This window comes from Engraulis encrasicolus, chromosome 1 (assembly GCF_034702125.1).
Source record: "Engraulis encrasicolus isolate BLACKSEA-1 chromosome 1, IST_EnEncr_1.0, whole genome shotgun sequence".
NCBI classification, from domain to species: domain Eukaryota; kingdom Metazoa; phylum Chordata; class Actinopteri; order Clupeiformes; family Engraulidae; genus Engraulis; species Engraulis encrasicolus.
In genome coordinates this window covers 18586879-18612988 of record NC_085857.1, presented here as the reverse complement: position 1 = coordinate 18612988, position 26110 = coordinate 18586879, and the positions used below count along the sequence as shown (strand labels likewise).

The 26110-nt window shown below is 42.9% G+C and overlaps 1 protein-coding gene across 1 annotated transcript in view; it reads right to left on the bottom strand.

Moving 5' to 3' along the window:
* Positions 1–26110, bottom strand: part of LOC134456496 (SEC14-like protein 1) — a 97304-nt gene that overhangs the window by 472 nt on the left and 70722 nt on the right. Inside the window, exons 9-16 of the mRNA XM_063207863.1 lie at positions 25323–25411; positions 22342–22412; positions 20997–21168; positions 19289–19423; positions 14992–15126; positions 12588–12839; positions 9191–9369; positions 4493–4521 (exon numbers count right to left, since the gene is read on the bottom strand). Coding sequence (XP_063063933.1) covers positions 4493–4521; positions 9191–9369; positions 12588–12839; positions 14992–15126; positions 19289–19423; positions 20997–21168; positions 22342–22412; positions 25323–25411 — 1062 coding nt within the window. The remainder of the gene's footprint in view (positions 1–4492; positions 4522–9190; positions 9370–12587; positions 12840–14991; positions 15127–19288; positions 19424–20996; positions 21169–22341; positions 22413–25322; positions 25412–26110) is intronic.

The following is a 26110-nucleotide window of genomic DNA, read 5'->3' as shown; positions in this document are numbered from 1 at the left end:
TCTGTAGAGTGAGACTACATCCAATATATATTTCATGATGTCATGAACCAATACAATGATTTAACAACAAAAATATGTCTTATATACACTCAATCATGGTAAATCAAAGGGAATTCAGAAATGTTGTTTTATCTTATTTGGATGTTTATTACATTTCACTGATCCCTGTCCCAACTTCTTTGAGACGTGTTGCAGTTATCAAATTAGAAATGAGTACATATGTCCCTCAAAACAATATTTTTTTCTCAGTTTTAACACCCAAAAAAAAAAAAACCCAAAAAAAAAAAACCCCCCCCCGGGGGGCCCCCCCAAAAAGGGGGGAACCCCCCCCCAAACCAAAAAAAAAAACCCAAAGGAAAAATTTTTAAAACCCGGGGAAACCCCCCAAATTTCCCCCCCCGGGGGGGGTTTTTTTTTTTTTTTGGGGTTTTTTTCCCCCAAAAAAAAAAACCCCCCAAAAAACCCCCCCCCTTTTTTTTAAAAATTTTTTCCCTTTTAAAAAAAATTTTTTTTTTCCCTTTTTAAAAAAAAGGGGCCCCTTAAATTTAAAAAACCTTTTTTTTAAAAAATTTTTTTTTTAATTTTTTTTTTTTTTAAAAAAAAAAAAAACCCCAAAAAAATTTTCCCCCCAGGCCCCTTGGGGCCCCCCCCGGGGGGGTTTTTTTTTTCCCCCCCCCAATTTTAATTTTAAAAAAGGGGGTTTTTTTAAAAAAAAAAAAAGGGGTTTTTGGGAAAAACCCCGGGGGGGGGGAAAAAAAATTTTTTGGGAAAAAACCACCCAAATTTTTTTTTCCCCAAAACCAAAAAGGAATTAAACCAAAAAAATTTTCCTTAACCCCAAAAAAAAAACCCCCGGGAAAAAAAAAAAGGGAAAAAAAAAAATTTTTTTTTTTTTGGGGTTTTTTTTTTAAAAATTTTTTTTTTTTTTTTCCCCCCCCAAAAAAAAAGGGGGCCCAAAAAATTTTTTTCCTTTTTCCTTAAAAAAGGAAAAAAATTTTTTTTTTTTGAAAAACCAATTCTTTTTTTTAAAAAAAAAACCCCCCACCGGGGGGGGGGTTTTAAAAACCCCTTTGGGTTTTCTTGGGGGGTTTTTAAAAGGTTTTTTTAAAAAACTTAATTTTTTTTAAAAAAAAAAATTTTTAAATTTTTCCCCCCCAAAAAAAAAAAATTTATTTTTGGTTTTTTTTTTTTTAAAAGGGGCCCCCCCCCCCCCAAAAAAAAAATTAAAACCCCCTTTGTCCCCCAACCCCAAAAATTTTTTTTCCCCCCCCAAAAAGGGAAAAAAAAAACCCCCCCCAAAAAACCCCAAATTCTTTTTTTTTCCCCCCCCAAAAAAAAATTTTTTTTAAATTTTTTTTTTCCCCCCTTTTAAAAAAACCCCCCTTTTTTTTTGGCGGGGGGGAAATTTAAAAAACAAAAACCCCAAATCAAAAAAATTTTTTTGGGGAAAAAAAAACCCCCAAAAAAATTTTTTTTTTTCCCCCCCAAAAAGGGGGGGGGGAAAAACCTTTTTGGGAAAAAAAAATTTAAAAAAAAAGGGGTTGGGGGGGGGGGTTTTTAAAAAAAAAAAAAAAAAAAAGGGGGAAAAAAAGAGGAAAAAAAAAAAAAAAAAAATTTTTCCCAAAGGGAACAAAAAAAATTTTTTGGGGGGTTTTGGGGTTTCCTTTGAAAATTTTTTTCCCCCCCTTTTTTTTGTTTCCGGGGAAAAAAGGGGGGCCCCCCCCCCCCGGGCCCTCCCCCCTTTTTTCAAAACCAAAACCCCTTTTCCCCCCCAAAACCTTCCCTTTTTTTTAAAAAAAAAAATTTTAAATTAAAGAAAAATTTTTTTTAAAAAGGGGAAATTTAAAAAGGGGGGGGGGGGGGAAAAAAAAAAAAAAACCCCCCCCCAAAAATTTAAAAAAAAAAAAAAAGGGGTTTGGTTGGGGGGGGGTTAAAAAATTTTTTGGGGGGGCCCGGGGGCCCCCCCTTTTTTTTAAAAAAAAAAAGGGGTTTAAAAATTTTAAACCAAAAAAAAAAAGGGGGAAAAAAATTTTTAAATGAAAAAGGGGGTTTTCCCCACCCCCCCCAAAAAAAAATTTTTTTTTTTTTTTAAAACCCCCCCGGGGCCCCCCTTAAAAATTTTTTTTTTCCCCCGGGGTTTTTTTTTTTTTTTTTTTAAAAATTTTTTTGGGGGTTTTTTTTTTTTGGGGGGGGGCCCCCCCCCCCCTTTTTTCCCCCCAAAAAAAAGCCCCAAAAAAAAAAAAAAAAATTAAAAATTTAAAAAAAAAAAAAAACCCCCCCTTTAAGGGAAAAAAAATTAAAAAACCCTTTTTTAAAGGGGGGGGTTTAAAAATTTTTTTTTTCCCGGGCCCCCCAAAAAAAAACCCCCCCCCCCCCCCAAACCTTTTTTTTTTAAAGTTTTTTTTTAAAATTTTTCCCCTTTTTTAAAAATTTTTTAAAAAAAAAATTTTTTTTTTTTTCCCCCCAAAAAGGGTTTTTTTAAAATTAAAAAATTGGGCCAAAGGGCCCAAAAGGGTTTGGGGGGGAAAAAAAAAAAAAAAAATTTTTTAAAAAAAAGGGGGAAAAAAAAAAAGGTTTTTTTTTTTCCCCCCCTTTTTTTCCCCCCGGCCCCCCCCTTTTAAAGGCCCAAAAATTTTGGGCCCCACCTTTTTTTTTAAAAATTTTTCCCTTTTTAAAAAAGGACTTTTTTTTTTGGGGGGGAAAAAAAAAAAACCCCCCCCCGGGGAAAAAAAAATTTTTTTAAAAAAAAAAAAACCCAAAAAAAAAAAAAAACCCCCAAAAATTTTTTAAAAAAAAAAAATTTTTTAAAAAAAAAGGGGGGAAAAAAAAATTTTTTTTAAAAAAAAAAAAATTTTTTTTTTTAAAAAAAAAATTTTTTAAAAAAAAATTAAAAAAAAATTTTTTAAAAACCCCCTTTTTTTTTGTTTGGAAAAAAAAAAAAAAAAATTTTTTTTTTTTTCCCCAATTTCCCAAAAAAAAAACCCCCAAAAAAATTTTTAAAACCCCCGGGCCCCAAAAAACACCCCCCACAAACACAAAAAAAAACCCCCCCCCCAAAACAAAACCCAAAAAACCGGGGGGGAAAAAAAAAAAACCCCCCCTTTTTTTTTGGGGGGGTTTTTTAAAATTAATGGAACCTTAAAAAAATTTGGCCGGGAAAAAAAAAAGGGGAAAAAGGGGGGGGGGGGGCCCCAAAAAAAAGGGGGAAGGGGAAAAAAAAAAATTTTTAAAAAAAAAAAGGAAAACGGGAAAAAAAAAATTTTTTCCCCAATTTCCCCCCAAACCGGGGGGAAAAAAAGGGGGGGGGGGGAAAAAAAAAAAAAGCACCAGGGAGAGAGAGGGGGGGGGGGAAAAAAAAAGGGGGGAAGGGGGGAAAAAAAAAAAAAAAATTAAAATTTAAAAAAAAAAAAAGGGGGAGGGGGAAAAAGGAGGGAGAAAAAAAGGGAGGGGGGGGGGGGGAAAAAGGGAAAAAAGGAGAGAGGAAAAGGGGGGGGGGGGGGGAAAAAAAAGGGGGGGAGAGGGGAAAAGAAGGGGGGAAAAGGGAAAAAAAAAAATTTTTTTGGGGGGGGGGTTTTTTTTTCCCCGGGGGTTTTTTTTTTGGTTTTTTTTTTGGGTTTTAAACCCAAAAAAAATTTTTAGAAAAAAAGGGACCCCCCCCCTTTTTTCCCCCCCCCCCCCCAAAAAAGGAAAAAATTTTTTTTGGGGGGGTTGGGGGGATTTTTTTTTTTTTTTTTTTTGGGGGGGGGGGGGGGGGGGGGTGTTGTGTTGTGTTTTTTGTGTGTGTTTGGTTTTTTGGGGGGGCCCCCTTTTTTTTCCCCCCCCCAAGGGGGAAAAAACCCCCCCCTTTTTGGGGGGTTTTTGGGGGTTTTTGGGGGGTTGTGTGGTGTGTGTGTGTGTGGGGGTTGGTTGGGGGGGGGGGGGGGGGGGGTTTTTTTTTTTTTTTTCCCCCCCCCCCCCCCTTTGGTTTCCCGGGGAAAAAATTTTGGGGGGGGGTTTTTGGGGGGGTTTTTTTTTGGGGGGGTTGGGGGGGGGTTTTTTTTTGGGTGTGTGTGTGTGTGTGTGGTTTTTTAAAAATTTTTTTTTTTTTTTTTTTTTCCCCCCCAAAGGGGGTTTTTTTTGGGGTTTTTTTTTTCCCCCCCCTTTACTCCGCCATTTTTCCCCTTTCCAAAAAAAAAGGGGTTTTTTTTTCCAAGGGGGGCGGGGGGGGGGGGGGGGGGGTCCCCAAAAAAAAAAATTTTTTGGGGGGGGGGGGGGTTTTCCCCCCCCCCAACCCCCTTCCATCCATCCATCCATCCCCCCCCTTTTTTGGTTTTCCCCCCCCCCCCCCCCCCCCCCCCCCTTTAACCTTTTTTTTTTTTTTTGGGGGGGCCCCCCCCGGGGGGAGGGGTTTTGGGGGGGGGCCCCCCCCTTTCCCCCCAAAACCGGGGGGCCCCCCCGGCCCCATTTTGGGGGACGGGAGGGATTGGGGGGGGGGGGGGGGCCCCCCAAAAACCCGGGGGGCCCAGGCTGGTCATGGAACCCCTGGAAGAGGAAGAAAAGAAGAAGAAGACAACCGTTCATGAACATTCCACAGACTTACTTTTGCTTTTTAAAGAGATACTATGCAACTTTTGAGTAGTTCTCTCTTTTTTTTGCAATAGAGCTCTCCATAGTGTGTCCCAATATACGGATGTGCTCACAGGAAGAAAAAAAAGCCTTTCCTCATCCCCTCACCCCATATATGTCTCCAACTCGGCAGACTGTTGAGACGTTTTAGACACTATGGGCGCATTTCAATATCCAACCTCCTGTCCCAGGACTGGACTTGTACCAAAAAAACAGCCAAGGCATTTTGCACCAGCCCCTCACACAGCCCCGCTGTTTTTTTTTAACAATACTATTCTTGGGGGGGGGGGGGGGGGGTGATGTTTAGTGAATGCATGAGATGGATGGAAGAATATACACCAATTTTAAGTATGATTGATAGTTTCAAAAATGAATGATTTGACTGAATGAGTGTATAGGCTGTTCTTATGGGTCGCCCCATCAAAATTTAAGAGGCCTGTTTCTGTCCTAAAAAAAATTAAACAAACATACAAACAAACAATAACAACAAAAAAGCCAACAGAATCGGCCCCTGAGGACTGTCAGCCCACCGGGAAAATGCCCTGTATGCCAGATTACCAGTCCAGCCCTGTCCCGTCCTCTCCATGTGCTTATAGCATAGTCATGTGAGGCAGGGTGTCATGAAGATAGACGTTTTATTCAATAGCTCGCAAAAGCACAATTCAAAAGGGTCCTTTTCTCATTTGCAACCAGGATGTTAAGTGGGGGATAAGTCCCAGATTTTTTTTTCTTTTTGCCTGGGCTGAAATAGGGGAAACTATTGCTTTCTCTGTGGAGATGGGGTGTCAGCCAAGTATGAGGCCAAAACACAAGGCAAGGACGGCACATTAAATAATGAGACAGACGATAGTTTTCAAAGGGGGTGGGGGGTGCCTCTCATTTCAACATTTACGTTAAGATGATACATCTTGCAGCTGAAGATGATAAATCCACTCCAAAAAAGTTGCATAGTGCTCCTTTAAAATAAAAGGACAGTAAAAAAATTCATTACTTAAAGGGACACTGTGCAGGAAATGGTCAAAAAAGGTACTGCAACTATGCCACTCATTGAAACTGGGCTACCTATTGCCAAATTTGATCTTTACATGAAAGTTTAAGTAATAAACAAATATTTTCTAGTATGGTCCAAGTACAGTCATTTTTGCAGCTAAAAATGGCTATTTTTGGAAAATCAAAAATGGCAGACCATGGAGAAGATCCCCCTTTTCATGTATGAAAAGTGCAATTTTTCAGTCATAATGAATATTTAGAATTTGATGCTGGTGGTAAATATTCATGAAAAAGGTAACATTAGTGAATGGGTTGCATGAATTCTGAAAATAAACAACTAAAAATCTCAAACAGTGTCCCTTTAAATAATTATTAAACTCATCACAATCAAGACGAATCAAACAGCCTTCAAGTGGATGCCAAATGCCCCCATTTTGATTATCAGGTGGGTTTGAAAAGCGATTTCTGTGCAATTCTGTGGTGGATGCCCCATGCCCATTTCAGTGCTCCCAGGCCAAACCATGCGACCTCAAGTTAGTGATGCTAACTGCTCATCTGCCAGTTACTTTACCTCGTAGCTTATGCTAACGCACTTTTAATTGGCTGCTACAGTATATCGATAGCATTACCGCCCATGGGTTAGCACTCTTGTTGCAGAAGGGAAACGCTTTAGCATTGCAATGTTGCCGTTACCAGGAAAGTTTATATATATATCTTTTTTTTAAAGCACACATGCAAACTCTTGTCCAGGTAGTAAGATGATATAAAATAGGCGAGTTATCACATCACACACACTGGTACTTAACCGTGTTTAGAACAAACACATTTCAAAGTTGGTTTAGGCATTAGAGTAAGTGGGAAAGCACTGCCCAAACAACCTTCTAGTGATCCTGTGGGTTGACACTTGGTCAAAAACAAGCATTGGACACATCTTTTTTTGTTTGTTTGCTTTAACATGCTTAAAAAGCTCTTAATTCACAGAACTGAGCAAGATAACTTTAGCAAGCCAAAAGTGCAAAATGCAAACCGCAGAAAAGAAAACCCCAGACCGGATAAGGCCAAGATGGATACAGTGACCATCTTGGAGCATAAGAAAGGTGAGGAAAGCATGAGTTTTGACAGAAGAGCTTAAGTCTGTGAACGCCTGAACCGGAAAAATCAAACACAGTTGCCTACTAATGCTAATGGGAAAGTGATACAGTAGAATGATAACTAGGCCAATTCTACAAGCTCTCTTGCTTTCTTAGTGCTTTTTACACAACAGGTAAAATCATGCCACAAGCCAAGCACAGCAACCGTCTAAAGCAGGTGGGGTTAGCTGCAGTTAGCAAACGCGCTGGTGATTTGCTTGTGTGATTCAATGCACCGTGTTAGCACATTGTGAGAATGCAGCGCTAGTGGGATTGAATCAAAGCAAGCTTCCATTATGGACATCAGACATGGTCCTGTAATCCTAATTTGAGATGATCAGGGTCAGTCTTTAAAATTGAGTGTCTGCTTTAGGGGACATTTGAGGTCCCTACACAGCAGTCAGGGTATAAGGGAACAGTTGGCTTTGGGTGTACTGTACAGCAGAGGTATCAAAAGTAAAAGTTAATCAATGGTGTACGTAGTAAAACACTATATTACATAGCAATTACAGACATGAGATTAATAGAATGTGTTTTTACTGAAAAACACTAAAATCCTAACAAGGAAACACCACAAACTTGATCCAACAGTACAGAGTGAGATCGTAAGACAAGTACCAGTACACAGGTCTACTGGTTACTCAGAAAAGTTACCTTTGTTGGAAGGTTTCTTTTTGTACTTCTACTTTTACTTTCAACACCTCTGATATACAGACCGAATCAAATAGCCAAGGTTACAGACTAGCATGTCTGTTTTGGGGGGGCTTGTCTTGAGAATTCTACATTGCCCTAAGGGTTACCAGGCCTAATCTGAATTGGTGTATGCACAGGCCAAGGCTTTGTGGGGCGGCCTTCAAAAAACATTCTGAGTACTCAGTGTAGTTTTTTGAAGGCCTTAAAATATTACTGGGTGCGTTATGAGTACCCTGACCTGTGTTTTGAGACGCTCTCGCATTCATTCTCTTGTTGTCCAAGCATGGGAAGTTATTATATTATGCTAGCAGCTAGTGTGGGGGAGCAGTGAGCTTCCACACTCATGCTCATCGTGCTCGGCCAGGCTAACAAAGCGAAGCTGGTTTTTAGCTAGCTAGCTAGAGTCAAACACGGGTCCACTTACAAACTCTGAACATCGCAGCAAGCCATTCTTTACAGAGGGAGCACCACGGGGCAGAGGAGGAGAGGAGGAGAGGGAGAGCAGAGGAGGAAAGGAGGGAGCAGGAAAGAAAGGGAGGAGGTGAAAAAAGGGAGAGAAGGAAATAATAAACAAAACAAAAAAAACATAAAAAAGAAGGCAGCGGTATAGGGCGTAGATATTGCTTTACCTTCAATGGAACTAAGAGCTTAGCCACTGATAAAAGAAGGAACAAATAATAAAACGAGCTTTTTGGGGCTTAAACGACCAAGTGTATTTTACTAAAATATGCTTCCTGAAAAGTACTTACTAAACATGCAAAGGAAAGAACAAAATAAAAAACAACTTAGCGAATGTCTTGCATGGTCCACCGTAGCTTACAGCAGTGTGACAGTAGATCAGGGGTGCTCAACTAGAAACTGAAAAGGTCCACTCGCCAAATTTCGTATGTTTCCAGGGTCCAAAAAAGTCGCTACGGACCGATGCAGAAAATAGCCTCACTCGCTGGCCGCACTGGCCTCTTGCTCACTCACTGAGTTGTCATGAGACTGGCTTCGCAGAAATACACCTATAGATCGCATGGCAGAGAAATCTCATGTATAATTTATACATATTAAATACAGATGGATTTTGTCTTGGTCCGGATGACATTGCGTTTGGGTCCGCATCCGGACCTGGGTCCGCCAGTTGAGCACCCCTGCAGTAGATGATCCCAACAGTATGAAAACACAGTAGGACAACAGACTGCTGTAGGTGTGTGTGTACAGTAGAGAGAGAATGTGCATCCACTGTTCACCATAAAATTCAGGCCCAATCACTGACTGTGTGTGTGTGTGTGTGTGTGTGTGTGTGTGTGTGTGTGTGTGTGTGTGTGTGTGTGTGTGTGTGTGTGTGTGTGTGTGTGTGTGTGTGTGTGTGTTCGGAGACCTTGAGTGGGTCTTGTAGGTCAGAGAGCCATCTGTTACTGTGTGTGTGTGTGTGTGTGTGTGTGTGTGTGTGTTAGTGTGCGTGCGTGCGTGCGTGCGTGTGCGTGCATCAGCATGACTGTGAGCCCGACTGTGACAACGGCAGTTAATGACTGTGTGTGTGTGTGTGTGTGTGTGTGTGTGTGTGACCAAATTCTTCTCAGTATCCAGCATAATCGGGAGCCTCTTCATTTGGAGACGGAGGTGCCACATGTATCCTTGAGACACTCAGTTTATTTTAGTTTTGTGTAAACTCCTATGAAATTTGTGCTTGTGCAATGATAAACGTCTATCTGTCAATCCAAATAAAGACGTAAACTCTGTGTGTGCGTGTGTGTGTGTGTGTGTGTGTGTGTGTGTGTGTGTACCTGAAGTCTTCAGAGCCCAGCACCTCGGTGTAGTACATGACCTTGCACTTGTGCGAGGAGACCTGCAGGGTAGCCAGCACGTCGTCCACGCGGGGCAGGTTGGTGGCGGCACAGGCGGCCATGTTGTGGAAACGCCACTGCAGGATGTAGAAGCCCGGCCACCGCGTCACATGGGAGCCCTGAGACATACACACACACACAGAGATGGATTTAGAGATATTATGGAGATATTAAAGGGGGGGTGTCAGGTTGGTGGTGGTACACGTTAGCCTCGCGACGCCATCCTCTGTACTCCACCCAAAGATTTTGGCTCTGCACATCGTCTGGCAAAAGCCTCGAGCACGGTTCTCTCAGTGTTTCGCCAATCAGCAAACAGTTGAGAGTGGTGACGTAGAACTCACCGGCGAGCTCCGTTACTGATTGGTTACGGTAACTATATTCACACTTTCGTTTTGTTATTTGTATGCTTTTGCGACGCTATAATGCATGCTAATGGCATGCTAATAAAGCACAATATGGGTTTTAATTTGAGTTTGGAACTTCAATTAATTTAAATGATAGAGTAAGATCAGACCATCTCCCATCGTCCACGGAGACGGATTCCTCATGGCTTTTGCCAGACTGATTGACGGAGTCAACAGTCGGCTATTGGCCCAGGCTAGGTACACGTGGCCATGCTGTGGAAATACCCCTGCCTGATTAAGAACCCTGGTCACCGTGTCACGTAGGAGGAGGCCTGAGAAAGAAATACAAACCCCAACTCCATTGAAGTTTGGACACTAGGTAAATAGTGAAAAATAACGAAATAATGTCCTTTTCAAAACATCTGATTCTTACATTACATTACTATTGATAATTTCAAACCCAGACTCAAGATTAAATTATTAACCTTTATATTACATTTTGTACATTTTCTTTGATTCTAATAATGTCTTATTTTAATGTTTTACTTTCTTTGATTCTTATATTTAATGCTCTCCTTTCCTTCTCTATTTCTTGTTCCGTTACTTTTATTTTTTGCAAAGCACACTGAACTGCATCGGAGGATGAAATGTGCAATAAAAATAAACTTGCCTTGCCAAGGTGCTCAATATTTCACTTGCCCAGACGTGAGAAAATATACAGCCCCCTGCCCTGACACGCTTGCTTCCTACTGTGCCACAGAACTTTCAACCAGTGTTGCCAGAGGTGTCTGATCAAATCCCGTCCAAAAGGTGATCAAAAACCGCCAAATGGCACTAAATTCCACCCAAGTCCTACAAATTGCATTGATTTCTATGGGCATTAATCTGCAGAGAAAAAACGCAAAATTGCAGATTTTTCCAATTTTTACCCGCAGACAGCCATTCCAAGTAGCCCAATTGGGCCCAATCTGGCAACCCTGCTTTCAACACTGATATTCAACCCAATACGTCACACTGTTCTCAATCACATTAGAAAACACTAATCCTGCAGTTTAGAGTGCTACATTACGGTGGCCAACTGTCGCCACTAGGGGGCAGTCAAAGGGTGCAGATCACTACTGCTGTCAGTTCAGCGTGTATTTCCAACAGGAGCCGAGAAAACCCAAAGTGTCAACTGTAAGGAGCACGAGATGGGATAGTGTGGACCAAGGGAATATTCCAAGACCCTGGTTCAACAGTAAACCAGGTTAGGCTGTCCTTGAGGTACTGGTAAATCACATAATAGAAGAGCCTGGACTCCATATTTCGGTAACACTTTATTTTAGGGATACATCTATTAGCACTTATACATACTATGTCCCTGTAAGTAGCTTGTAAGGCATGTACAAAGCAAAATCAAACATTTGTTAGGCATGTATTCGCAAATACATTCGTCTTCTTCATGCAAAATAAGGCATTTATTACCAATTTAACCTTAGTAAGGACCTAGTAGGCCTTAGCGTTTGCTTAGTACATGCCTTACAAGTTACTTATGCAGGCATTAACATTGTATGTAGTAGTACTAATAGATGTATCCCCAAAATAAAATGTTACCCATATTTCCCTGACTGAAGGACGCTGGCAGGTATATTTATTAGCAGGTTTACCACTTGCTGTAGGTTAGCTTAGCCAGGTTTATCACTTAACCATGTTCCTGGAATATTCCTCAGGGCAACCCAATTCCGGATATTTCAATAAATATTTCTAGAATTAATTTGGAATTTCTTGAGGGAATAGGGCTCTTCTGAGCATCTAAGATAAAAACAGATTTTCATCAGATTTGAAGTGTCAGTGTTTCCCACAGAAATTTTGGAAACTATGGGGGCAGCTGGGATTCTCTTTTCTGGGGGGGGGGGGGGGGGGGGGGGGTCTTTTCACGCGGGCCTTTTCTTTTGGGGGGGGGTTGTATTCACGTACACGTGTAGTGTAAATGCAAAATGCCAAAACAGTGATTACAGTATGACATTGGCGCATGGGGAAACTATAGGCCTAGGCCTACATTTCAGCCATTTATATTTTGAGAAATAAGGCTACATAACATTTTGCCCATGGTATAGTAGTACATTGTCATTTATATATATTTTTTAAAATGCAGTACAGTGAATCATTTCTGTTTACAACACAGTTTCATTCGTCCCTCATGCAGGGGTCTATGTAATGAAAAAAACAGGAGCAGAGCTAAAAATGTAAGAGTACTGTGCATTTGTTAACGCATAGACAAAAAGGGTCTAAGAGGGTAGGCTATGCCTTTTCCCCACACACACAAAGGCGTACACATTCTACATGAGGGGTGCTGGTCACAGGGCCAGTTTTTTTCAAAAATCCTCCCATTAAAAGGGCTGAACAACACAGATATTACACATTTATGTCTATTCACATTCATTACACATTCATTTCTATATGCAGTCCGATGTCTCCTCTGCCTTCTCAATGAAGGCCTGTCACCTAACTCATTACAACTGTAAAACAAAGCCTGGAGAGCTAGTAAACTCATCCCAACTGTCCCTTCTCTGAAGGTTTTTTTTTATTGCTCCCAAACCCAAGTTAACTACAACAACTTGACTAGACTTTTGATCCCTCTGTCTTTCAAGCACTTGTGGTTTTCTGTATAGGATGTATTTATTCCAGGAGGAAAATGCGAAGGAAATCGTAATTCAAATCGTTTTAACAATAACGGAAATCGTAAAAAAAAAAAAAAAGTTAAAAAAAAATAAAAATAAATAAATTAATTTTTTTTTTAAACATTTTCGGAAACTATGGCGGCCAAATTTAAACTATGGCGGGCCGCCATAGTTTCCTCAATGTATGGGAAACACTGTGTGTCTTCATGAAAGAAAGATAGCATGTAGTCCTCCTGGCCCAGCAGCCAACACAATTCATTTCTTTCCTTTCTTTCTTTCTTTCTTTCCCTCTTTCTCTCACTCTCCTCTCCTCCTCCTCCTCCCCCTTCTCACCTGGACGCTCTCCCCCTCCTTGCAGGTGAGTGGAGACTCCACCATGCTGTAGTCCTGGCCCAGTAGCCAGCTCTTGTCGATCAGCTGCACGTTGTTGCCCGTGGGCGAGGTGATGCCGTGGGCGGCCAGCGGGTCCTTGCGGGGGGGCTGCGGTGCCCTCTTGGAGTGGTAGATGTTGAACACCACGTCCCCCCGGCACACGTCAAAGTCCCAGGTGATGACCGAGGAGGCGTCAATGATCTCCACCAGCACCTGTGCAGAGGTGAGCAGAATGGGAGTATATTACTAGCCTGGCTCTCACGCAGACCCTTCGTGCTTCGTGCATCTTCGTTAAACTTTGTGGGCTTGCACGAGGGTCTGGAAATCTTAAACGAGCCCGAACGGAATCAGATATTTCACAGCCTGTCCAATCGCGGGGCAGGATCGTGGGATGGGGTATATACACAAGTCAGGGGTTGAAGTAGTACGTGATTTAAAAAAAGTCACGTGAATTCTCCAATGAAGTTCAAGCTGTTTTGAACACATCCAGGCCTTTCCAGAGCCAAGCGATTGACAATGTTCCATCGCGTGAGAACCAGGTTAGTATATTACATAACACAATGAGATTACATTACACTGAAGTGTCTCAACAAACCTTCAACAATGGCAAAGTCTGGAATAATTGTAAACAACTGAACAAAAGTTGATTTGACTTGCCAACTTGATTTACGATTTAAATGGATTTTTTTGCCCAGGAGGCCTAGGTGTGACTAGGTTAGATCGGGACAAGTGACTTAAGTCGTGTGTGTGCCTGCGTGCATGCGTGCGTGCGTGCGTGCATTAGGTTAGGATTTAATCCAGCACAAATGTCTTTTGTATCATAACAGGATGGCAGACAATACACAAAAGGAGAACGATGACATTATATAAGGGGAAGGGTAGTTTGACGAGGTTAGCTCTTTTGCTGATCACTGGGGGCAAATCAGTTCAATTGGACAGAAAAGCACAGAGATGGGACACTTAACAGTGAAATTTTGTATTGAATTTCATCAAGAGTTTATAATTGGTTGATAATTAACAGGGATGGTGAGACCTGCACAACAGACTAAATAATGTAAAACTTTAAAAGGAAAAAATAGTTTAGCACACACTTGTTTGACTTTATGCTCTTTTATTGATTTGCTCTGAATAAAAGAGCATGAAGTCAAACAAGTGTGCGGTAAACTTTTTTCCTTGAATTCTCCTGTCGTTACCAGCACCTAGAAGCTGTGCGCTGATCTTTGAACTTTTGCACACTAAAATAACATATTTTGTGTTGTGTGTGTGTGTGTGTGTGTGTGTGTGTGTGTGTGTGTGTGTGTGTGTGTGTGTGTGTGTGTGTGTGTGTGAGTAAAATTCTTTCCATCACCCCGATGCAGCATCCAAAGGTAGACACGCAACAATTGATTTGCAATTCAACAGGACAATTTTCTGAATTTTCTCCTCAAGTAATGTTGAGTTGTTTGCGGTTGATCATTATCAGAGATGTTTTGAACATCACAGCAAACTAAAAAGGTGTATTTTATGTTGCACGAGGGAGCAAACTCTTTTCACCCAAAGCACATAAAGCACAGACGCACACATGCATGCATGCACTAAACAGATTCAAAACATTCCGGCCTGTTCAAACATGACACCTCAGGATACGATCTCTCCAGAACCGGAGTAGGAAAGGAAAAAACAAAAAACACGCACGCATGGACGCACACACGCACGGCACGCACACGAGGAGAACAGACTGTGCAAACCCTCCCTTCCACACGGCCCTGGCACATTCTCACATTCCGGTGATTCCGGAGGACACTTCCGCCAGCTGCCACCAGATGGCTCCACCTGCCCCCTTTGTGCTTGCCCGGCTGACGGCTCTGCAGCAGACCTACATCGCATTGCAAAGGGGGTGCGCTGGTAACTTTCCACTCCTGATCGCCTGCATTCATCTATCCATCCCCTATGCAGCCATGCTGTGTATGCTCCGTAGAGAGCAGGATAGGAGCGGAGGAGAGGAGCACGAGGAGGAGGAGGAGAGCGGACGAGGGGAGGGGAGTGCAGCCCGAAAAGATATCACTGGAGCTGGGATGGAGAACGAATGGGGAGAGGAATGTGTATAGACGTGTATATGGGCAAGACGAATTGCCTGCATGTATGTGCAATGCATATACGTAACATACTGCATGTGTGTGTTTTCATTGTATGGAGGCATCTGTATGTGTATGTGTGTGCATGCGAGTGTGTGTGCGCGCGTGTGTGTGTGCTTGTCTCAATACAGGTATTTTTGTATGTGTATGCATATGTCACTATGAAGACACTGGACTCATGAAGACACTGGTGCTGTGATAGATGTTCTGCGTGTGTGCGTGTGCGTCCGTGTGCGCATGCGTATCCACACCTCGTGGGGTGCTCCCTTGAAGACGCTGGCACTCTGGTAGATGGTCTCGGTCCACAGCCGGATGTCGTCACTCTCCAGCTCCTCTGGCGTGCGGTACAGAGACTTGGGCACCAGGCCACCCTCCGGCACGTCACACTGCAGAGAATTAGAGTAGAGTTGAGTAGAGTACAGTAGAGTAGAATAGAGTAGAGTAGAGTAGAGTAGAATAGAATAGAGTAGGGTAGAGTAGAATAGAACAGAGTTGAGTAGAGTACAGTAGAGTACCTTGTAGAATAGAGTAGAGTAAAGTAGAATAGCACAGAATAGAGTAGGGTAGAGCAGAGTAGGGTAGAGTAGAATAGAACAGAGTTGAGTAGAGCAGAGTAGAATAGAGTCAAATAGAATAGAGTAGAGCAGAGTAAAATAGAGTAGAATATCGCAGAGTAGAATAGAGTATAGTAGAATAGACTGCAGTGATATTTTATTTGCCACACTTCTGCTGAGGTTGGCTGCACAACAAACATTACGACTTTAAATGACCTCTCTTGTCAAAATACACGTGCTGCCGCTGTCTCCAAAAGCCTCAGTATACATATTTTTCTTCTCCCCCGAACTGCCCAATCTCTCGCTGCCTCTTGAGAGGGGGAAAATCTCCAAAGCTGCTTTCATCAATGATGACTTACGAGGGTGAGTCGTATCCATGCAAAAGCCGACATGCCAACATCAACAAAAGAGCCCGCTCTCTCTGCTGATGAGCTAAGAAGTGTGCACGACTTCCAGAATAAGTCGCATCCCTAAAAAGCCTACACATACACTTTGTACCGACTCATCCCCAACCAAATTCCGGTCATTTACTTAACGTCCTACCATCTTTTACAAGTCAGCTTTTCGCCAGAAATAACATTTTCTGTGACAGTCGGCAGATTTAAGCAGTCCAACAGCCTGTTGTGAGTTTTCTTCCCTTAGGTCGCTGATGTGGTAAACATCCTTTCTAAATTAGACAGCTTCCTGAAAACTGCTGACATGAAACTGTATTCAGCCGACTGTTTGATTCTTGTGTTATGTGGACCCTCCAAAATAGTAAGTCCACAGAGTGCCAAACTTAAGTACGTAAACTGAGCTGCTAATCGATTTAAAAAAAACGGGCTGATATTTGTATACTTCTGTCAATTTCTCAATAGCAGAAAAGAAGCACACACGGGGCCTCATTTAGCAAACTTGCGTAGAAATCATCGCAGATATCGTCGTACGACGAGGCTCACGTGAGATTTACTAAACATGCGTACCTCTCCAATCCCATCGTAAGAGCGAGTGGCTGTTGATAAATCCAGCGTATGAAAACCATCGTAATTAGAATAATCACACCTTCTCTAAAACGGCGAGAAGGAGACCGCACCCCTGATTTCGGAATATGGAGAGACGCAAACCGACTAAAACATCCACGTTTCTGGTTGATAGACAGCTTGAAATTAGGCTTTACGCGAGGTAGACAACAACATAACACGTGGAAATAACCAACAGCAGTAGTCAACAGTGATCAGTTCTCAATATGGAAGGGGTAGAGATTGATTTCCAAATAATGTTGGTTACAATGAAATGTTTGATTGACTACAGCAGAAATAATGAAAATAATGATAGTTTTTTTTTCAAAACTTTTTTAAACAATGTCAAGAAAATGGTCCTACATGAAACTGGCCGACAAACATGCCCAAACCACTTGTTGGGGAAGGAGTCCTTCTCGCGCTCATGTGTGCCCTGCTTCTCTCCTGCGCTCCAGTCCTTCAAGGGAATAGCCTTTTTGCCACCTTAATGGACGACTATTGCGTGAAATCGGACACACACCGTGTCAGGTGTAGCCTATATTCGGATAGTCGTTGTGTGCGAAACGGCGAAACTCAACCGAGAGATTATTAGGCCCTACTGTTGGCTATTGATTGATGTGCGCCTGAACTCCCAGCTGTTAAAAAGAAGGGACGTCGGTCCATTGATCCCATGACTGAAGGCACAATTCAATACACGGCTGTAGGCTATATTGCACAATTATTCAAACATCATGTCAAATGACAGAAAGTGACAATAAAAGCTGACTTGACTTGACTTGAAATCACAAATTAGAAGTCTCTTGCAGTTGTTGACCTATAGTAAAATTAACAGCGCTCACAGGAAGGGTGCACCAATTCAAACAGGTAGAAATTCGGTTAGCCTACAGCCAAAATATACAATGTAAAAACATTTTGTAACTATGTAGGCTACATATTTATGTGAATGAGTTGTTGCGCTACAACTGCTGCTCAAGTTGGTGATCATAGTCATCTCAAGTCCAACTTGAAAACGGCATACACCATCTGAGAGCAGTCGTACGGATTTCAGCTTTCCTGTGCTTACGACGAGATTTGATAAATGCCAACTGGTCGTAGGAAAAGAACGTACGCACGACGTACATATGATTCTCGTCGTACGCTACTTTGATAAATGAGGGCCACGGTGTGTAAATTCTAAAAATCTTTTCAGGTCAACTGAGTCCAAAGAAAATAGATGTTCTTTTAGGGGCTGGAAGACATCTCTTTGACTAACAGATTTCCTTAATTTTGATGTGATAATCACAAGTTATTGATCTTTTGAGGGTGGACATTTTAGATCTAGCCACAGGAGTAGGTCTCACTGGAAGAGATGACACCTCTTTAAGTTCCAAAATGAAGTCCAGGGGCCTCATGTACGAAGCTCACTTACGGACAAAAAAGCTACTTAAGTTGTTTTCCACGGTCACGGTCAGATGTACTAAAACAGACTAGGCGTGGAAAACTGCGGATCTCCACGCGAATTTCAGGGCTGCTGTGGAAGTTTCCGTAAGCATGGAAGTTGCCGTAAGTGGTGCATTGCGTCTTTTTGGCGGCACACAGAGGCATGCAGCGTAAGTACATGTGTTGTACGCGGTCGGAAATATTGCAGAGATGCAGCCAGTTAAACGTGGATTTCAATTTTGAGGCGCGAACCTGTTGTTGAGGCAGCTGGTTAAAATGAAGTGGACTTGTGAAACTATCCAGGAATTGCTACAACGAAATTGGATGCCCATCAGCAGTATTATTTTAAGTAGGCTATTTGGCAGCTATTAAACATTGAATATTTTCTGGATCTGCGATGTGTCTTCTCGCATTTGTTGGGAACGTCCTCACCGCAGCTTGTCTTTCTCTTTTAATAGGCTGAGGCTACTGTAAAATTAGTCCATCAATTAACAGGTGATTTTATAGGCTAACTGAGTAGGCCTATTGGCTGCAAGTTATTAGTACATGTGGCGTAGCCTATGTGTAGGCCTACATGTGTCATCTTTCATATTTATACCCGACATAGCCTAAATGTTTATTTCTCGGAAGCCTTGGCGACTGCCTCATCGCAATGTGATTTGATGTAATGCCTTGTAAATATCAATTGTTGGGAAACCTGCATTGTAGTAGGCTACTGCAGTAGCCTATAACATGACAGTTTTTTCTGCAGTTCTCACATTAAGTAGGCTATTACCAATGCCTGATTTTATACACGCCAAAGTAATTTTGTTTGGCTATTGCGCGCAGCCTTTTTCCTTTTAAATTGGCTACCTCCGAAACTGCGCCTTCACCTTGCATCATGAAATGTATTTCCCGCGTTCCCCTTCTCGCGTTCCCTTTCCAATTCTTTCAACCAATGAATGCACATGAATGGGTCTATTCCTACTAATTAGAATATTCATATAGAATATTTAAGGGAGGAGACAAGGCGGAGACTTGGGCCCGCGTGTGCTTGTGCATGTGCGCAAGATTTCACGGCAAAACCTGGTTACGCACTTATTGATACATCCGCATTTTTTTGTCCGTAAGTAACTTTCATGATTTTTGCGCCCGCACTTTCTTGGTAGCAAATCCACGCACTTCTTTGTACATGAGGCCCCAGGGGCCTCATGTACAAAGACTTCTGTAGATTTCGTACTGAATATTTGCGTAAGTGAATATCCGAAAAAAAGCATTTGCGCCTGAAAATCTTAAATGTATCACTCCACAAATAAACAGGTGTTCATGCTGATTCATGTGGTATGTTCAATTTCACATGAAATTTAGTAAACGTGCACTTTTTCATGCTAAGTCAGTATTGGTACATCTGAAAATGTTTGTGGAAAGTTAATTACGGAGCTTTTTTGTGCGTAAGTAAGTTTTGTACATGAGGCCCCAGGTGCCTACAACTACACGAGACACAACTACACGAGACACAACTACACGAGACACAACTACACGAGACACAACTACACGAGACACAACTACACGAGACACACACACACACTGTATCTCACCATGCAGTCTCCTCCGAGGAAGTCTGGGATGATCTCCTTGTCGATGTAGTCCACTAGTCCCCCGGGCCCCTGGTAGTCGTTACCCGCATAGATCAAGAACTTCTTCCTGGTGTTCTCATCAATGAAGGGACTGACCTATGGACACACGCACGAACACACACACACATTTATCATTTATCATTTCAACCAGTGTTGCCAGAGGTGTCTGATCAAATCCCGCCCAACAGGTGATCAAAAACCGCCAAATGGCACTAAATTCCACCCAATTTCTACAAATTGCATTGATTTCTATGGGCATTAATCTGCAGAAGACAGGACAAGGACAGACACACGCACATACACACTTACAGAGACACACCAAACAGGTTGGACACTTTAAATTTTGTTGCATGCATTGAATTTTGAATTCCCTCAAATATATGTTGCCTGGATTTCATACCGGATATCTCGTCTTTCCACAACAGTTCCCATCTTATGTGTGGATTGGATGTTTCAAAATGTTTAATACTTTTGTATTAAATGAATGACCGCTCAGTGTGCAGGAATTAAATATTTACCAGAGACAACACTTTGGAGTGATGCATATAGCAATGCCACACACACACACACACATTATGCCTATACACCTATGCCACACACATATAATGCATATACCTACACCACATGCACGCACTGCACATTATGTCATCATAACAATGTTATGATCATCAACAGTGAACTTTAAAAAAAAATGTTGATTGTGGCAATGTTATGTCTAAGAAAGGGATTTAGCTGTGGTGACTGTCAACAGAGAACTTCCAGAGTATTTCCACTGTTCAAAGGATGCATATGCAACGTGTGTGTGTCTGACGTGTGTCAAAGTGAAGAGAGTCTGATGTGTGTCTTTATGAAGCAGGTGTGTGTGTGCAGGTGTCTGTGTGAGTGTGAATGTTCGTCTAAGAGGCATTTAGCTGTTGGAAGGAACTGTAAACTGTGAACCTGTGTGTGCATCTTCGATGATTCAATGCGTGCATGCGTACATACAGTGAGTGCGTTAATATATGCGACCTTGCCTCCTCCACTAGTGCTTGTCTCCTCGTACCAGGAAGTAATATGTCATGATGACATCACTGACCACAGCATTATATTTCAATATCTTGGAAAATCGCAATTGTAAAGCCTTCTTCTCATTTGCAATTGGGATGGTGAATGAAAAACAGTCTCTCAAAAGTTGTTGAGGCTAGGCTGACAGCTGGGAAACTTAACAGTTTTCTCCACGCAGGAGGAGCGAGGCCACAAGCACAAGTGGAGGAGGCAAGGTCGCATATTGTAACGCACTCAGTATATTTACCAGAGTACAGTATGTGTAGAATAGTCTGTGCGCTAGCAGGCTGAGTAGGTGCTCCAGTGTGTGTGTGCAGGCACACGTGTAGGGTAGTGTGTGTGTGTGAGTGTGAGTGTGAGTGTGAGTGTGAGTGTGAGTGTGAGTGTGTGTGTGTGTGTGTGTGTGTGTGTGTGTGTGTGTGTGTGTGTGTGTGTGTGTGTGTGTGAGAGTGAGAGTGAGAGTGTGTGCGTGTGCGTGCGCGTGCGCGTGCGCGTGAGTGTGAGTGTGAGTGTGTGTGTGTGCGCGAGTGTGAGTGTGAGTGTGAGTGTGAGTGTGAGTGTGAGTGTGTGTGTGTGTGTGTGTGTGAGAGTGAGAGTGTGTGTGTGTGTGCGTGTGTGTATTTACCAGGGTCCAGAGTACGGGGAAGACTCTGGGGGCTCTCAGGATGAGCAGGCGTCCCAGGGTCTCAGGGTAGTTGGCCTCCACCACCTCTATGATGCGCAGTAGAGCCTTCACGCCCGGACGCCACAGGTGACGCATGTTGAGGCCCTCGAGGTCTACCAGGCACGTCCAGCAACTGAGGAGAGGAGAAGAGGAGAAGAGGAGGAGAGGAGAGGAGAGTAGAGGAGAGGAGAGGAGAGGAGGGAAGGGGAGAAAGAGGAGAGGAGAGGACAAGAGAGGAGGAGAGTAGAGGAGAGGAAATGAGAGAAAGAGGAGAGGAGAGGAGAGGAGAGGAGAGGAGAGGAGAGGAGGAAACGGGAGAGGAGAGGAGAGCAGGAGAGGAGAGGAGAGCAGAAAGGAGAGGAGAGGAGAGGGTGGAGAGAGGAGAGGAGAGGAGAGGAGAGGAGAGCAGAGGAGAGGACAGGAGAAGAGAGGAGAGGAGAGGAGAGGAGAGGAGAGGAGAGGAGAGGAGAAGGAGAGAGGAGAGGAGAGGAGAGGAAAGGAGAGGAGGAGAGGAGAGGAGAGGAGAGGAGAGAAAGAGGAGAGGAGAGAAAGAGGAGAGGGGGAGAGTAGAGGCAGGAGAGGAGAGGAGAGGAGAGGAGAGGAGAGGAGAGGAGAGAAAGAGGAAAGGGGAAGAGTAGAGGAGGGGGGAGGACAGAAGGAGAGAATGGAGAGGAGAGAGAGAAGAGAGGAGAGGAGAGGAGAGGAGAGGGGGGAGAGGAGGGAGAGGAGACAGGAGGAAAGGAGAGGAGAGGGGAGGAGAGGAAGGAGCGGAGAGGAGAGAAGAGGAGAGAGGAGGGGAGAGGAAGAGGAGAGAGGAGATACGGGAGGAGAGAGGAAGGAGAGGTGAGGAGAGGAGAGGAGAGGAGAGGAAAGGACAGGAGAAGGGGAAGAGAAAAGAGAGGAGAGGAGAAGAGAGGATAGGAAAGGGGAGGAGAGGAGAGGGGAGAAAAAGAGGTAGAAGATCATATGAGAAGACATTTTTACTTTCACTGTAGAATTCTTTATTTTCACACTGTTACATAGTATATTGAGCGTCCAATGTCCTCTGCCAGAGACATACGAACAGACAGAAAAAAGAGGGCACATGGTGTGAATAAAAGAAAAGATGGACACAACTTGGGGTGGGTTGAAATCTCACATAGGACATTCAAAGACCAGCCAGACAAAAAGAAAGAAAGAAAAAAAAAAGAACAAGGAAGTGAGGCAGAGAAAACAGGAAGCCCTCCTGTAGGACAGATGTAAACAAAGAACACCAACAACAAGACTACCAAAAATAGACAATAGATCTGTGTGGAACCCCACTCACCTGATTGGCCGACCAAACACTTTGGTGTTCTCTTCACAGCGCCTCAGGCCCTCTTCGTTGATGGACAGCACCTTCACATGCACATAAAAAACAAATGAATTCAACAGTCAGTATTGGAAAGTATACTACCGTACAAAGGCAGAGTACAGTAACAACATGTATTGAGTTTAGACTGAAAATGGTCTTCATAACACCTCCTTTATCCTGTGATAAAGCCTTATGGTCCAAATGTGTCCCGTTTTAGAGACATAGCTATGTCAAATTTGCAGTTATTACTATATCCAACCTAATAAAAAATACTTGTAAGGGCTTTTTCTCCGTTTCATTGTTGGTGTAGTTACTGCACTTAACCTTTGTAATGCCGTGTCCAGACCAAGAGCGAACTATGCTGCCTGGTAGCGTGGGTAGCAGAATAAGTTTCGCCTTGAATTGTATTTGCTCGAGACGCAGCATTGACATGTTTGATTCAGCTAATCACATAACGGCTCTGGCTTGACAGCCTGGGACATTTGGAGATATGAACGTTCCGATTGGTTTTCGCCGAACAGCGTTAGAACGAATTCGCCTGCGATTAGATTTAGTTTAATCGTCAAAATTCGCTCCTGGCGAATTCGCTTTGGTAGCGCAGGTCGCGTGCCCTCCATAGAGAAATAATGACTTCCGTCGCTTCATTCGCTCCATTCGCTCTTGGTCTGTACACGGCATAAGGGAGCATAGTCTTCTAAGTTCGTATTGGATCTTGTGTAATGCATTGCACAGAAGCCAGCTGCTTTTGCAACCCTCTTGTTGCAGCTGTAACCCCGGGATAAGCTACAAAGCAAATTCAAAATAGTGTTGTTCATCACTCTCTCTCAATTGGTAACTTGGTACTGAGGTACTGTGTGTGTGTGTGTGTGTGTGTGTGTGTGTGTGTGTGTGTGTGTGTGTGTGTGTGTGTGTGTGTGTGTGTGTGTGTCATACCTGCAAACTTGTCACCTTTCGGCGAAATTCGCCGTTTTGATCTCAAAATAGGTCACTTACGTGAATCGTGTAGATCCGAAGAGTTTTTTTTGGGGCGGGGGGGGGGGGGGGGGGGGGGGTAGGCAGACAGAGAAAGACTACAGACAGATAGACTGGATAGGCTACCCTCTCTGGTACTATAATAGAATCTGCTAGTCGTAGTTTAATTTCTATGGTCGTAGTTCTACAGACATTTATGGTTGAGCGACATTCTACTGATCTTTTACTGGCTGTCCTTCCCATTGGCCAGTAACGTGTGTCGGGGGAAACATTGACCAATCAGAGCGCTAATTCAGACGGCTCAACTGGCGGCAAAACTTTCCAAGGCACCGCACCAGTCGGAGTGAACAGCTGATGAAACGGTGGTCGCGAAACACACGTATCCCCCCTGTCATTATCTTCTACCTTGGTACTGTCGCTTTACTTTTACAAATGACCGCTGTCCAAATCACCGTTTCAAAGGACCAAGGTAAATGGGATTTGAGCAGGGTTTGGGAATTGTGATTTGTCTCATTAGCTAAGCTTGAAAAATAAATAGCCCAACGGCAGCAGTTCTGCGGTCCTAACATGGATGTTTCGCTTTATTTGAATTGAGGGCAATATCTCGATGCTTGTTTTGATCATTTTGACCAAAACGGTATTGAATACTTCAGAGTGAGACAATGTGTTAGAATGACGGCAGGCAGGGCCAGACTGCGCTATAAATTGGCAGATTAGAAGAGAACTAAATTCGGTTCCCTATGTCAGATCATTTAACCGGGAATAGCGAGAGCCCACGTACACACTCGATGAAACCTTCATAAACGTCAGAGGAATGCATAGCAATAGCTATTTGTCATGCCCCCTCCCCTCAATAGCTATTATATGAATCATTTTGCAACGTGTGCAATCATGATTTTAATGTTAGCCACCAAGGACATAGCCTAGGCCTACTATTATTAATCTAAATAGCCTACTAACCTAGATGGCATCTGTTATCTTTTTATACAATCTATATAAATAAATAAATAAATCTTTAAATAGTGCAACACCATTTTATTGGGGAAATGCATTCGACTAGCCTATCATTCATTCATAAATTCACTAAAATACGTTGGTACTATTTTATATAGGTATAGGCTACATATCCCTATTATTTACCCTCTTTAGCCAAAAACAACAAATGCTTTAATTTCATAGTCAAATGCAGTGGGGCTCAAAGTTAACACAACCCCAAGTGACCATGTGCTCCCTCCTTTTGGCTGGTAAATAGGACAACTTCAATTTTGACAGGTGGTGAGTGCAGAGGCGCTTCTTGTCACTAGGTCAGATAGGCCGCCGCTTGGGGCCCCCAAACTAGATGGTGAATAACAGCTAAGACTTCAACAGTAGTTGTTGAATTTTCGCTTGGGGTCCCAGCTTAACCTAGAATTGCCTCTGGGTGAGTGTATGTTTGGCTTGTAAGACATAGATTGGCTGGTGAGGAATAAAATAATTTCAGAAGTCTGATTTCTAATTGTGTAGTAAATAAAATAGTGTCTTTTTCCCTGTTTTTTTTTTTTGGTGGGGGGGGGTTCGCCGCGATTAGTTTGTCACCTTTTTCAACCCTCCTGAGTTTGCAGGTATGGTGTGTGTGTGTGTGTGTGTGTGTGTGTGTGTGTGTGTGTGTGTGTGTGTGTGTGTGTGTGTGTGTGTGTGTGTGTGTGTGTGTGTGTGTGTGTGTGTGTGTGTGTGTGTGTGTTTTGCAATGTTGAAGGAATGGTTACCAGCAGTTGATTGATCGTAATTTACTGCAGGCCTTACATATCTGTGTGTGTGTGTGTGTGTGTGTGTGTGCGTGTGTGCGTGTGTGCGTGTGTGTGCGTGTGTGTGTGTGTGTGTGTGTGTGTGTGTGTGTGTGTGTGTGTGTGTGTGTGTGTGTGTGTGTGTGTGTGTGTGTGTGTGTGTGTGTGTGTGTGTGTGTGTATTGATTGTAATGAACTGTACTGTACTGTAGGCCTTACGTGTCTGAGCAGTGACTCCTCCCCCAGGGCGCGCACCAGGCCTTTGGTGTCCATCTGGCCAAGACGCAGGATGTACAGAGGACGGCCATCTGCGCAGCACACACGCACGCACGCACGCACGCACGCACACACAAACACACACATTTTAACTAATTTATTTATGTCCGCAATTCATAATATGTCCATGAGGACATACATGTTATAGATACAACAATGCAGAGTCAAAATCCAATGTGAGTCTCAAAGTAACAGCAGTTTTAGGGATACAAACACCACCTCCTTCTCCAAACACGACCTCCTTCTCCAAATATGGCCATTTGTTGTGCCTTTGCTCACACACGTACATGCACGCACGCACGAACGCACACACGCTATTTTGTCAAAAGTAATTTTCTGTGCTCCAGTTATGATAACTGCAGCAACTTTACCTTTTTCTTAATCCATCCTACATTGTCACGAAGAGCACCTGAGAATATGGTGTTTGGTTGGGGCCCCAAAGAGTCTGTTTTCACGTGAAATGACCCATTTACAGCCTTAAAGGGACACTGTGTGAGATTTTTAGTTGTAGTTTTTAGTTNACTAATGTTACCTTTTTCATGAATACTTACCACCAGCATCAAATTCTAAGTATTCATTATGACTGGAAAAATTGCACTTTTCATACATGAAAAGGGGGATCTTCTGCATGGTCCGCCATTTTGAATTTCCAAAAATAGCCATTTTTGGCTGCGAAAATGACTGTACTTGGACCGTACTAGAAAATATTTGTTTAATGCTTAGTAAACTTT